This window comes from Herpailurus yagouaroundi, unplaced genomic scaffold (genome assembly GCF_014898765.1).
Source record: "Herpailurus yagouaroundi ecotype Mexico unplaced genomic scaffold, PumYag 163, whole genome shotgun sequence".
NCBI classification, from domain to species: domain Eukaryota; kingdom Metazoa; phylum Chordata; class Mammalia; order Carnivora; family Felidae; genus Herpailurus; species Herpailurus yagouaroundi.
In genome coordinates this window covers 55,487,389-55,502,566 of record NW_024412404.1, presented here as the reverse complement: position 1 = coordinate 55,502,566, position 15,178 = coordinate 55,487,389, and the positions used below count along the sequence as shown (strand labels likewise).

The 15,178-nt window shown below is 40.8% G+C and overlaps 1 protein-coding gene across 1 annotated transcript in view; it reads left to right on the top strand.

Moving 5' to 3' along the window:
* Positions 1 to 268: 268 nt before the first annotated feature.
* The window catches only part of CACUL1 (CDK2 associated cullin domain 1), a 75,449-nt gene continuing 60,539 nt past the window's right edge, over positions 269 to 15,178 (top strand). The window contains exon 1 of the mRNA XM_040486593.1: positions 269 to 1,053. Coding sequence (XP_040342527.1) covers positions 687 to 1,053 — 367 coding nt within the window. The 5' untranslated portion in view covers positions 269 to 686. The remainder of the gene's footprint in view (positions 1,054 to 15,178) is intronic.

Genomic DNA, 15,178 nt, shown 5'->3' with positions numbered 1-15,178 from the left:
TCAACCAAAGGCCGGGGCTATGAAGCTCTGCGCGGTGCGGAGGCCCATTTAATCCGGAGGGCGTACGAAAAACACCACTGAAGCGGGGGCCCGGACCATAGCGAACGCCGAACAGTTTCGGGCGCATCTTCAAGGGCCAGCCAGATTCCGGTCGTCCCGGTAACCAGACAAAGAACGCGCTTGCGCAAACTCCTTGTCACGTGGGGCTGGGTCGGGGGCGGGACCGACGGCTGCTCCTTCGGACCCGCGGCCCCTCCCCTCTCAGCGCCGAGGCCAGCCGAGGCGGGGCAAACCTCTGCCCTTTTGCGTGGGGGTGACTCACAGCTCCTGCCCCTTTTCACTTTGGTCTCTCTTGGCTCGTTCCTCGCACCACGTGCCCTCCTGGCCGCGCCCCCAGCTGCCCTTTCCAACTGCCTGTTGGAAGTTGCTGTAAAATGTCGTGAGGGGCGCTGCCGCTTTACGGCTGCCTCTCCCAGGCTAGAGCCCGGGAGCGCCCACCGCCGTCAGCCCTGTCTCGAAGAGTCTGCTCGGCTGAGACGGAGAGACCCGGCGCGCCGCTCCCCTCCCTGCCGCGCCCGTGCCGGCCACCGGCGATGTGAGCTCGAGGTGGCTGCGGTGCCCCCTGGCCCGGGGTTGAGACGGGCGGCAGGTGCCTGTGAGGCGGGAGGGTGCTGGGGGCCTGCAGGATGGAGGAAAGCATGGAAGAGGAGGAGTGGGGCAGCTACGTGGCGATGATGGACGACCAGAACCACAACAACTGGGAGGCCGCGGTGGACGGCTTCCGGCAGCCCCCGCCACCGCCGCCACCCCCCTCGTCGATCCCAGCCCCTGCGCGAGAGCCGCCAGGGGGGCAGCTGCTGGCGGTGCCCGCGGCCTCGGTGGACAGGAAAGGCCCCAAGGAGGGGCTCTCGATGGGGCCACCGCCACCGCCGGAGGCCAATGGGGTGATCATGATGTTGAAGAGCTGCGACACGGCCGCCGCCGTGGCCAAGGCGGCCCCCGCCCCCACTCCCAGCTCCACCATCAACATCAACACCTCCACCTCCAAGTTCTGTGAGTCCAGCCTCTTCCCTGCAGCCTTGGCTTTTCTCCTCCCCACCCGGACACCGAATCCACCCTTCTCGGCCAGCCCCGCTTCCTTTGTTTCAGGCCTGGGTCTCTCCTCCCCTCCCCGCCTCCCTCCCCCCTCGTTCGGTGTCTGCGGCCAGCGCCTTAGCGGCCCTGGCTTCTTGTGTTACCTGGCCTAGAGAAGCAGCCTGGTGCGCCCACAGCCCCAAGTTCTCCTGCAAATGCGATCCTTATCACAGCTGGCTCTCAACATTAAGAAGCCCTTTTCTTCTCCGTTGCCCCTGAAAAGTTTCGCCCTCAAACGTGAGGGGAAAATTAGGCCGTCTGAGTTTCGTTAAAGGATTCTTCTTTTTTTTTTCTTTTTTGTAGTCAGAGAGAAATCTGGCAAGTTGTGTTCTTGTGCTTTCAGCTCGTCTGCGTTCGACAAGTCAGGAATTAGAAAGCTGACCAATAGTTACACCTCGTTCTTTCCCTTCACTAGCGTGCACTTTCTACGTCCTGATAGAGAACTGTAGTTGTTTTTGGAGTGACACCAATGCGGTGGGAGCGACATCCGTTTTGAAGCTAATAATGTATGAAATTACTTGTCAAAGCGTACTACACTCATAAGAATAAGCCACTTAGCATGTGTACAAGATAACGTTGAACTTTATGTTAGTGGTCCGCGTTAATGCTCAATTGCAGGCGGAAAGATTTAAGACCAAAATCTGTTTTGTAATCTGAAACTGACCCTAAATCGACCCTAAACGTAATTTCTATAGCTAGGAAAAAAGAGTGCTTTTGCTTTGAGTGGGGTGGTTTTTTTTTTTTTTTTTTTTTTTTTTTTTTTGGAGGTGGTGGTAGTGGTGAAAAGTGACCATGGCAGCCAGATTTTTCTCTCCTATTAATAACTGCAAGTTTTAAATGACATCTGGTAAAGCAACTGGAGATTTCATTTCTAGTTACTAATTTTATCAAGCAGTACCAGTAATTGTCCAATTAGCTGTGTAGAGAAAATATCTGCCTTGATTCAAATATATATTTAACAACCTTATGCTTTTATTTTTTTGGTGGGAACAGCCCATAATCTAATTTATTTGCCCTCAAGATACAGCTTTGGTCAAAGACATTCATATGTAGGTATGGTTGGTAAGATTTGGATATGATTTTTTTTTTTTTTTGTATCATGTGTATGTGAGAATAATGTATAGTTTGTGTATTGAAGTCTAGTAGTGAAACCAGGCTTTGGACAGTGTGGCCTAGTGACTTATCTAAATGCTGCAGGATCTTGTTTTAGTGCTTAAACAGTTCATTTGAGAGTTCAGAAAACATCCAGTCAAGAGCAGAAACCAATGAAATTAGGAACAAAAGAAACACTTGCTAAACCAAAAGATCGTTCTTTGAAGATCGATAAGCTAGATAGACCTCTGGTAAGACTGATCAAGTAAAATACATGAAAATATAATTAAGTGAAAAAAATGGGAAGTAACTACAAGCATGAGATTTCAGAAAAGAATTTTATGAATTCCTGTAGGTTAATATGATGAAAAGTATCAATTATTAGAAAAATACATATTGAAAGTTGGTATCAGAAGAAATGGATAGCTTGAACTAATAAATATTTAACAAAGTGGAAGGGTAAAGACCTCCCCTTTCAAAATCTGGACTGAGATAAATGAGTTGCATTGGACTCTTAAATAACAGTTCCTTTTTACAAGTTCTAGAAACGAAATAAAAAGATGCCTAGTTTGTTTTATAAGGTTAGTGAAATCTTGATTTTAAAACTAGATAAGGACAATATGAGAAAATTATAGACCTGTTTCAGTTATTAGCATAGATCTGAAAATCCTACACATCAAATCTAACAATGTGTTAAAAGAATCCTGATCTATGGAGTTTAAGAATGTAAATATGACTCAACATCTATTTACTGTTAATATAACTTATCTCATTAAATAGACTAAAGGAGGAAAATCATGATTATCTTGATACCATGAAAGCATTTGATAAGATCTAATAGCTATGTGATAAAAAAACTCTTTTCCCACGATTGGGATATGAGATAACTGGATCGAGGTCATTACCAAAAACCTACAGCAAATAATAATACTTAGTAGAAAAATTTTAGATTCATTCACTTTAAGATAAGTAACAAGTTAAGGATGCCCTTTATCACTATTATTGTTTAACATTCTAAGAAAAGTCCTGGCTAACACTACAAAGGGAAAAAATAAGTGTAAGGATAGGAAGGGAAGCAATAAAACCCATTATTTGCAGATAACATCACTTACCTAGAAGAACCATTAGAATTAAGAGAAACTATTAGAACTCGTAAGAGTTTAGCAAGGTTCCTGGAATCGAACCATAGGGCACCTGAGTAGCTCAGTCGGTTCAGTGTTCAACTTCAGCTCAGGTCATGATCTCATAGCTCGTGAGTTCAAGCCCTGCATCAGGCTCTGTGCTGACAGCTCAGAGCCTGGTGCCTGCTTCAGATTCTGTGTCTCCCTCTCTCTCTCTCTACCCCTCCCCCGCTCACACTCTGCTTCTGTCTCAAAAATAAACAAACATTACAAAAAATAGGATCAAACCATAAAAATTAATAACACTCACTAGCAATAAACAGCTAGTATAGGGAATCAGAAGTAAATATCATATACAATAAAAGCAACAAAACTGTAAAGTCTGTAGAAAACTTTAAAACTTGAATAAGGAACCAGAAGAGAATCTAAATAAATCTTTCCATGCTCTTGAGATATGTTTGTTTATTATTATGAGGGTCAGTTTTCTCCATTTTAATCTATAAATTCGATTAAACTGCCATCAGAATTCCAGTTGGTTTGTCTAACAAACTCAGTAACCTAGATCTAAAACTCATATGGCAGATAGAATAAAGTTTACGAATAGCTAAAGCAGTCTTAAAGATTTGTTTTTGGTGGGGTTTGCCTTATTGGAAATTAAGATACTATTTCAAGGCTGTAGTAATAAAAACTGTAGTGTAAGTGCACAAACGGAAAAATAGACTTGGGAACAAATTAGATACTGGAGACTTACCCATATGTGTTCAGGAGCTTAAGAGAAATCACTGGAGAAAGGAGTCCTATTAGGAAGAGTGGCTCAGTATATGGAGAAAAAAACAAACCCTATAGCACAGGCAGAATGGGTTATGGGTAAATTAAAAAGACCTAGATGTGAGAGGAGAAATTATAAAATTAATGGAAGACATTGTTGAAGTTCTTTTCTTAGGGACCAGGGACTCCTAATGCTTCAAAAATATGAAGGTGAAAAAGGAGTGATTTTGATTATATAAAAATTAAAGATTTTCATTCAGTGAAAGATGAAAGCATGAGAGAAGGTATTTGTAGTGCCCAGTATTGATAAGGGATTGATATATAGACTAGACAAGGAACTACACATCCCTAAGAAGAGGGCAGCAACCTTTGTAGGAAAATAGGCAAAGGATATTAATAGATAGCTTATGGAATAGCAAACCTTAACATGGATAGAAAGAGATGTTTGGAATTAAGTCATCAAGAGACATTCAAATTGAAAGAGTAATAGTATCTTTTCCCACCTCTTAAGTTGGCAAAAAGTAGAAAGTGAGATGGCACCAAGTGTGGGTATGGATACAGGATCTGCTGGTTGCACTGACAGTGTAGTGGACCAGTGCGGTGTTGAGATGCCCAGAGTCTCTGTGGGCCAAATAATGGAAGATAGCTGGAGTGTTGATGAAGCCCTGAGCTGTGACAGTGAAGGTGTGTTTCTGGACTGTAAGGTGAAAACAGCTTCTGGCGGTCTGTATTTGGAATAGATAAAAAGCAAGCATTTGTTAGCTTGATAGATGCATACTAGATGCCAGGGATTGTGTTGATCTGTCCCAGTAGAGACCATATCTGGAACAGCAACTACAACTGGAGTCACCACGTGATGATTTACATTTACTATAATCCACAGTCATTCTCCAAGATTCAGGTTCTCTGCACTGACCCAATAGGTTAGTGAAACAGAATGTCGTAACAGTTACCATCCCTGTGTCTTCTACGTCTTTGAAGTTGGTTCTGTCCTCTCGTTTCCACAGAGGTGTGCTCTTGCTTTGGGTTTATTTTGTTAGAAAGGGGTACATCTAGGGGAGTTTATTTGGCCCTTCTTATGCTCATAACCCTTACTACATAGTGTAGGGAGCCTTTAACTGTGTGTTCAAGAACTGGGGAAATTACAGGGTGGGTCTGTGGATTCACTGGGCCCACTGAGATGGATGGAAGCCAGAACATCCTTTCTCAATGTGACATCACAGCTCCTGATCTGACTGGTTTACCATAGTGACGTTCTGGTCCCTTAGGGTTAATATGGGCTTAGAGCCAGCGTTAAATAACCCCCTCAAAAGCCTGAGCGATTCTGTTTCCCACATGCACTGTGTCCTTGATGAAAAACTTCATGTTCTATTTGGAAAAGGCTAGGAGAATGACTTTATGTGCTTGATGGAATTTTGTAGGGTCCTTCCTCAATGGAACCCATTATCTCCTTTTTTCCAGGTGCTCTGTGTCTTTGAACAAGTTCAGCCTGCGTATTAGGTGATATGCCATAACTCTTCCATTGTGGCCACTTAAGTCAGGCCTCAGTTTGATATATCTAGAGTTTTTTTGTTTTCATTTTCTTTTTTTCTTCTCGTCAAGTAATACATTAGTATACTCCACATCTGTTTTTCTTATGGACACTATGGTTAGCCACCACCAGAGATCCAAGCCATTCTGATAACGGGTCTGGCCCTCCTGCCTGTTATAATAACCAGGCCTACTTTATATCTGACGGTTAAGTGCTTCTACTTGTCCTTTATCACCTTGGAAATCCCACTATCCCATTGAAATCAGGGAGCTCCTTTTAGTGGCAGTATTACCCATCTTTAGCCCAGAACTAAAAAGGACAGCCACCACAGCAGTTTTCAAGGAAATCCGTGTATCCTTCACCAGTGTATTTCTTAATTCCTTGATGAAGGGTCTTGGAGGACATTTAAGAGAGAGAGAGGTAGAGAGAGTTGAATATGATAAAAACACTCAAACAGTCTTGTCTTCATAAGTCTAGATTCATTCTTCTGCATACTAAGGAATTTCTGGTGTTCCAAACTCACCTTCCCTCCCTCGTCCTCTTCATTCTCCTATTCTTCCTCTTTCTCCTCTTTGTCTATTTCCTTCTTTCTCATGCACCTTTTCTCCTTCCTTCTCCATTTATATTCAGTAAATTGTACCCAGTTGAGGCATAAAGTTTTATCTAGGATTTGAGCCAGCTAGAAGCTAGCCTATTGCTACGAATGCTGCCAGAAGTCAGGAAACTCCTGGATCAGAGAAAGAAATGTTATTCATGGCACCACAAATAGGGTGAGAATCAGCATATTTGCATAGGTTCCCCTTACCCCCCAAGTCTCCAGAGACAAGCACAGTACGGCCAAGATGGATGCACCCTCATTGGGCTTGTGTTGCAGCTGAAGAATATTGAACTTGGGGAATCTACTGCTTTTATAGAAAGCAGTAAGCAAGCTGCTTCTTTGTTCAGGGGAAGATACTACCTCACCTTTCAAGGTTACCAGCTGTAGAGTGGCTCAGGTTCAAGAGCAGTTGGTCTGGGTCTTGCAGTCTTAGCACACTCAGCAAGACATGTAGGAGGGCAAGAAGCCCAAGGAAGACTACCTCTCCAGAGGTAACCATGACTGCAGTTGAGAACATTTTCATCATTTAAATACTTTTTATGCCTCTTTGCTTTCAGTTCCCCACCCCCTAGCCCCACTGCTTTCTGTTACTAGGTTTTCATGTAAATGGTACCATATAATCTGTATTATTTCATGCTTGGTTTCTTTCCTTCACCCTGTATTTGAGATTCATTCATATTCTTGCATGTTACTGAGTTTAGGGCTGAGTTCTGTTTTGGCTGGGATACTACAAATTGTGTATCTGTTCATCTGTTGGTGATCATTTGGGTTGTCTCCAATTTGGGTTATTATGAATAAAGCTGTTATGAACCATCATGTGGATTTTGTGTAAATATAGGTTTCCTTTCTTCCTTTTTTTTTTTATGCTTATTTGTTTATTTTGAGAGAGTGTGCATGTGCACAGGTAGGGCAGCAGCAGAGAGAAAGGGAGAGAGAGAATCCCAAGCAGGCTCCACACACCAGTGCAGAGCCCAGTACGGAGCTTGAACCCACAAACTGTGAGATCATGACCTGAGCCGAAATTAAGAGTTGGACACCCAACTGACTGAGCCACCCAGGAGCCCCTAGACATAGGTTTTCATAAATATATCTGTAAATGGAATTGCTTGGTCATACATTAGTTATATGTTTAACTTTATGAGAAACTGCCAACCTGTTTTTTCAGAATGGCTGTATCATTGTACATTCCCATTAGGAATGTGTAAAAGTTCCATTTGCTGCACATACTTATTTATACTAAGTATGCTTCACATTCTTGGAATTGTAAGGTTTTTTTTTGGTTTTGTATTTTGTTTTAATTTTAGCCTTTTTAGAGGGAGAGTAGTAATATCTCATTGTGGTTTTGTTTTGCATTTCTCTTTTACACATGCCATTGGCTTTTCATGTGCTTATTGCCCTTTAATGTAATTTTGTTTGTGAGAATCTTTGTGTTTCTTGGGTTGTCTTAAGAATTCAGCATTAATTTTAGATACATATTTTATGAGATAATATGTATTATGAGTGCTATCTCTCTGGTTTGTCTTTTTATTCTTGACCATGTCCTGCAAAGAATAGATGTATTGAGTTTTGATGAAGTCTAACATCAGTTTTTTTCCTACAGCTGGTACTGTTTTTTTTTTTTAATCTTAAGAAGAAACATTTGCTTATCTCATAATCAGGGAGATTTTTTTTCCTATATTTTATTTTAGAAATTTTATAGTTTTAGCTTTTATGTTTAGATCTGTGATCTAAGTTATGAGTTGATACTGGTGTGTAGTAAGAGATAAGGATTGAAGTTCTTTTTTTTTTTTTTTTTTTGAATGGATATCCAGTTGTTTCAGCATCATTTATTTAAAAGATTATCCTGTTTTTACTGATTTACTTTGGTGACTTGTTGAAAAATAGCTGACCATGTATTTGTGGGTCTAAATTCCATTAATCTGTTGTTGGGTGTATCATATCTAGGATTGTTAAATCTTCTTGTTGAATTGGTTGGTTGATCATTATGGAACTCTGTCTTTATCTTACTCTGAAGGATGCTTTTCTTGTTAGCTGTTCAGTTTTTTTTTTTTTTTCTTCAGAATTACTGTTAACACAATGTATCTTTTCCTATTATTTTATTGTAATCTGTATGCATTTAAAGTGCATTTCTTGTATACAGCATGTGGTTTTGTTTTGCTTTTTAAAATCTACTCTAACAACCTCTGCCTTTTAATTGGAACATTTAGACCATTTACACTTAATGTAATTAATGACATGGTAGGGTTTAAATCTACCATCTTCCAATTTATTTTCTCTTTGTCTCCTCTGTTCTTTTGTTTTTCTTAAATTTCCTCTTTACCTGTCTTTTCATTAATTATTTTTTATGATTCATTGTTTGTCTCCAGTTTGGCTTATTAGCATGCCTTTTTTTTTTTTTTTTATTTTAGTAAATTTAGTATTTACGATATGAAAACTAAACTTATCACAGTGTACCTTCAAGTATTAGACCACTTCACATATAGTATAATAATCATATCAGTATACTTCGTTTCTTCTTCCTGGCCTTTACGCTGTGTTGCCACTGCTATAATCTTCTACATATAACGTGTCAAATATAGAGTTGCTAACTCAGCTTAAAACAAACATTTATCTTGAAAAAAAATTGAGGTGAAATTTATGTAACATAATACTCACCATTTTAAAGTGAACCATTCAGTGGCATCGAGTGCATTCACAGTGTAGTGCAACTATCTCTTTATCTGGTTCCAGAACATTTTCATCACCCTAAAATAACGTGTCTTACCTGTTAAGCAGTTACTCCCCATTCCTCCCTCCCATCAGCCTCTGGCATCCATCAATCTGCTTTCTGTCTCTATGGGTACACCTATTCTGGATATTTCATATGAATGGAATCATAATATATGAAACTTGTCTTAAATAATCAAAAATTGGAAAGTATTTTATATTTACTTAGTTATTGTTTCTATTACTCTTTATTCCTTTGCTTGGACCCAAGTTTTCACCACTTTTCTTCTGCCTTGAGAATTTCCATTAACATTTCTTATCATGCAGTCCTTTTGGCCTTGAATTTATTCAGCTTTCGTTTGTCTGCACAAGTAGTTTACCTTTATTTTCTTTTTAAAATTTTCTTTTTTCTTTTTTAATTTCATTTTTTCAATTTACATCCAAATTAGCGTATAGTACCACAGTGATTTCAGGAGTAGATTCCTTAATGCCCCTTACCCATTTAGCCCATCCCCCCTCCCACCACCCCTGCAGTAAGCCTCTGTTTGTTCTCCATATTTAAGAGTCCCTCATGTTTTGTCCCCCTCCCTGTTTTTATGTTATTTTTTGCTTCCCTTCCCTTATGTTCATCTGTTCTGTGTCTTAAAGACCTCATATGAGTGAAGTCATAGGTTTGTCTTTCTCTGACTAATTTCGCTTAGCATAATACCCTCTAGTTCCATCCATGTAGTTGCAAATGGCAAGGTTTCATTCTTTTTGATTGCCGGGTAATACTCCATTGTATATACATACCACATCTTCTTTATCCATTCATCCATCGATGGACATTTGGGCCCTTTCCATACTTTGGCTATTGTTGATAGTGCTGCTATAAACATGGGGGTACACGTGTCCCTTCGAAACAGCATACCTGTATCCCTTGGATAAATACCTAGTAGTACAATTGCTGGGTCGTAGGGTAGTTCTGTTTTTAATTTTTTGAGGAACCTCCATACTGTTTTCCAGAGTGGCTGCACCAGCTTGCGTTCCCACCAGTAGTGCAAAAGGGTTCCTTTTTCTCTGCATCCTTGCCAACACCTGTTTTTTCCTGAATTGTTAATTTTAGCCATTCTGACGGGTGTGAGGTGGTATCTCATTGTGGTTTTGATTTGTATTTCCCTGATGGTGAGTGATGTTGAGCATTTTTTCATGTGTCAGTTGGCCATCTGGATGTCTTCTTTGGAGAAGTGTCTATTCATGTCTTTTGCCCATTTCTTCACTGGATTATTTGTTTTTTGGGTGTTGAGTTGATAAGTTCTTTATAGATTTTAGATACTAACCCTCTATCTGATATGTTGTTTGCAAATATCTTCTCCCATTCTGTCCGTTTCCTTTTAGCTTTGCTGATTGTTTCCTTCACTGTGCAGAAGCTTTTTATTTTGATGAGTTCCCAATAGTTCATTTTTGCTTTTGTTTCCCTTGGCTCCAGAGGTGTGTTAAGTAAGAAGTTGCTGCGGCCAAGATCAAAAAGGTTTTTGCCTGCTTTCTCCTCAAGGATTTTGATGGCTTCCTGTCTTACATTTAGGTCTTTCATTCATTTTGAGTTTATTTTTGTGTATGGTGTAAGAAAGTAGGTCCAGGTTCATTCTTCTGCATGTTGCTGTCCAGTTTTCCCAGTACCACTTGCTGAAGAAACTGTCTTTATTCCATTGGATATTCTTTCCTGCTTTGTCAAAGATTAGTTGGCCATATGTTTGTGGGGGTCCATTTCTGCATTCTCTATTCTGTTCCATTGATTTGAGTGTCTGTTTTTGTGCCAACTTTACCTTTATTTTCTAAGGATATTTTTGTTGGGTATAGAATTCTAGATGGGCAATTTGTGTTTTGTTGTGTTTTTCTTTGTCAACACTTTAAAGATGTTTTTCCTTGTCTTCTGGCCTGCCTTGTTTCTTATTTAATAAGTGTCTGTATAGTCTTATCTTTGTTACTCTCTCTAACGTGTCTTTTTTTTTCTGGTTGCTCTTAGGATTTTCATTTATGCCTTAAGTTTTCAGCAGTTTAGTTGTTACATTCCTTGGGGTAGGGTTTTCTTTATGTTTATTCTTTTTATTCATTGAGATTCTTGGATTTGTAGGGTTTTAGAATTTGTCAAATTTGGGGTGCCTGGATGGCTCAGTTAGTTAAGCATTCGACTTTGGCTCAGGTCATGATCTTATAGTTCGTGGATTTGAGCCCCACACCCTGCTTTGGGCTCTGTGCTGACAGCTCAGAGCCTGGAGCCTGCATCGGATTCTGTGTCTCCCTCTCTCTCTGCCCCTCATCTGCTCATGCTCTTTCTCTGTCTCTCAAAAGTAAATAAACATTAAAAAAAAAGAAAGAATTTGTCAAATTTGGAACATTATCGTTCATTTTATATGTACATGTGAATATATATACGTAGTTAGATTTACCATTCCCCGTCAGTTACACATATTGTTAGACCACTTGTTATTGTGCCCTGAATCACCGAGATTCTGATCATTATCTTTTTTCTTTTTTTTTTTCCCCTCCCTGTGCCTCAGTTCAGATAGTTTCCATTGCTACGTCTTCCTTGGTATCTGATCTGCTGTTAATCCTGCTTTTATTCAGCAGGAGATCGAGCTGTTTATAATGTAGGCCATCATTGAGTCCAGGTTTCAGCCAGTTAATGGAGCAAACTGTAATAACCATATCTAGTTGCTTGAGGTAGTGCAATAAATAATCTTTAGTGAGTATATTCCTTTTGATAACTTAAGTGTTATCTAAAGTTATGTTTCCTTCTACTCAGTACCCGTAGACTCTGATCCCATGTGTATTCTCTAGGTTTTTGTTAACATAATGTATTTTCTTTTTTTTAATTTTTAAATATTTATTTAAAAATTTTTTTTAATGTTTATTTTATTTTTGAGAGAGAGCATGAGTCGGGGAGGAGCAGAGAGAAAGGGAAACAGAATCTGAAGTAGGTTCCAGGCTCTGAGCTGTCAACACAGAGCCCAACTTGTGGCTTGAACCCACAAACCGTGAGGTCATGACCTGAGCTGAAGTTGGAGACTTAACCGACTGAGCCACCCAGGTGCCCCAATGTTTGTTTTTGAGAGAGAGACAGAGTGTGAGCGGGCAAGGGGTACAGGGAGAGGGAGACACAGAATCTGAAGCAGGCTCCAGACTTCGAGGTGTCAGCACAGAGCCCAACGTAGGGCTCGAACTTACGAACCACGAGATCATGACCTGAGCTGAAGTTGGATGCTTAACTGACTGAGCCACCCAGGCACCCCTCCAACATAAGATATTAATGTCTTTGGACATCTTAGAGCCTTCCAAGAGTCTGTAGTGTTTTTTGGAATGTAAGCTGACTCCCATTGGTTTATATTTAGTACTTGTTCCCCTGGAGAATCTGATTTAGTTGGAGGTTTAGGGACAGCTTGTAGGTAAGGCATGTGGAGATCTGCATTCCCTTGTAGGTTTCAGGTAATGTCATGACAGAGTCTTTAGTTAGGTAAAGACTAGCCTCATATTGTGGAGGACGGGTACTTCTTAGGCAGGGAAGGCTCAGTGACTTTTGTGAGGTCAGAGTTCCCAGATTGATCAGAGTCCACCAGACTGGTTCCATTTCAAGTCTCAAGGTCGTACTGTTTCACAGTCAGTACCCTTTCACTTAAGAGATTTATCTAAGCTTTAAATTATTTTTGTATGGTTACTGTGTGTAACTTGCAGGATCATTCTATTTCTGATTTTTTAGCTATGTCAACCCTGTGCCTGTAAGAATTAAGAGATTCTTTTATGACAGTCACGGATGCTCTTTGGTCTTTGTTCGTTGAGCTCATAATTTTCTTAAAGTTTTCACCTGTTACCAGAATCAGTTTACTCCACAGTCTGTGTTTCTCATTTCCATCATAACTGCCAGAACAGTCTGCCATGTCGTTTCCTCAAGAACTTTATTCTGGGTATCCAGAGGTGATAATTTAACTCTTTACTGATGCCTGACAGGTCCTGTTGTATTATGTTATCTGATGTTGGCGCTTTCATCCTTGTCTAAATCCACCTAGATCGCAGGGGTGCCTGGGTGGCTCAGTTGGTTGCGTGTCTGACTTGGTTTTATCTCAGGTCATGATCTCGTGGCCCATGAGTCCGAGCCCCATGTCAAACTCTGTGTTGCCAGCGCAGAGCCTGCTTGGGATTCTCTTTCTCTCCTTCTGTCTCTGCCGCTCCCCAGCTCACGTTCTCTCTCTCTCTCTCTCTCTCTCTCTCTCTCTCTCTCTCTCAAAAGAAATAAACTTAAAAACAAAAAAAATCCAACTAGATGGGAAAACCAGAGCCAGCTTCCTGGCTTATGAGAGTGTGTCCTTAACTACTCCAGTACCAAATACTTTATCATTTATAGTTCAGTGCAAGCAATCACTAGGTATCCAAAGCAAGAAGAGATTTAATACTGGAATTAGGTCCTTGAAAAATTGTTGAAGAGGCTGGAGGTATAGAAGCCAGTGAGGCTGCTCCACTCGAGCTGAGGGCAGGCCCCTGCTGGTGCTGCGACACCACTATGCTTACGTCATCACACCTGCCTCCCTCATCCCTGAAGCTGGTCACCAGACCCTGGAACTTGGAGTTGGGATGCCACAAATTCTAACGTCCCTTGACTTGCCAGAATCGCCGGCAGCAATAATACATCCTTTGTCTCACTTTGGCCTTCCAGATTTCACTCGGATGTGTCTCATTGGTGGAATCCGATTTGGGAAGTGTAATTATTTAGTTCAGCTTTACATTCTACATTGGTTAGCTTTCTGTGATAATAACTCCCCACATCTCAGGAGCTTATGGAACAGCGCAGGTTTATTCTTGCTCATGTTATATTTGTGGCTGGCAGTTGGCTGTGGCTTTTCACGTGTCCTCTCATTTGCGAGAGCAGCTCTTTTCTGGGTCCTGTCACTCTTGGCAGAGGCAAACAGAGGAAAGTGGACAGAAGCACTAAATGGCTTTTAAAGCTTTTGCTCAGATGTAGCACGTCACATCTGCTCATATTGCAAATATATTAAATAGAGTGGAATGAATGGTTCCCTGTTGCAAAGTATTGGGGATGGAGGCAGGTGGGACTGGGGTTTGAGGGTAAAAGGCAGTGAGGGGATAAAGACGGATAAAGACAGGGACAGTGGGGGGGATCTTGCCTTGACTGACAATACTGTGCAGTGGTCTCAGGAAAGTGATTAACCTAGTGCACCAAATGTTTCTCTTCAGGTAAACAAAAGTTTCACGGTATTTTAAATTGAACTCCGTGAAATCACTCTGTTTTTTTTTTTTAATTAATGATTAAAAATGTGTTAAAATGGACTTTTGAATTGGATGAAAAGTGTTAACTGATTTTAGTAAATCCTACCCTTTGCATCTGCCAGTTTCCAGATTGGTTGATCCTTTGGCAAGCGTATCAGTTAATACATTCAGGTCTTAAAATATGCTCTGTTTATAGCATCTGTGGTCGTTACTGGGTATTTTCTTACCTTTTAGTTTAGTGGAGTTGTGCCGCAGTAAGTGGCACTATGATACTGATTGATTGGCCGGATTTCAGGATCTCATTGGGAGTCTTGTCTTGCCATTTTTGACATGTATTGCATAAAGTGACACTGATGAAACCTTAAGGGAAAGTCACTGTAATGTTTATATAAGGCCCAGTCCCGAATCCCTAAAGGAAATGAATGCTGCTTACTTCCTCTTTATTATTTTTTTAATGTTTATTTATTTTGAGAGAGAGAGGGAGGGAGGAGGGAGGGAGAGAGGGAGAACAAACACAAAAACAGGGGAGGGACAGAGAATCCCAAGCAGGCTCCACACTGTAAGCACAGAGCCCAATGTGGGGCTCGATCTCATGAACTGTGAGATCATGACCTGAGCTGAAACCAAGAGTTGGGACGCTTAACAGATTGAGCTGCCCAGGTGCCGTGCTTACTTCCTCTTTAAACTGTAACTCTGTAAGCTGTAGACTGTATGTAATCACATGGTAAACTGTTAAATACCATATAAAAATTATTATTGATAGCCTTTTGTAACATGTCTTGGCAGGAGAAACTGGCTTTCCCTTTTTCTTTCTACTTTTGTAGTCATTAGGCTATTAACCTCTATGGGTAGAGTTATATATAGGTCCATACTTTGTAGTTACAGTTGTTCTGACCAGACATCTGAATGGCATTTTATTCATCAAATATTTATTTAGGGTCTTCTGTATGCCAGGGTAATACTTTAGTC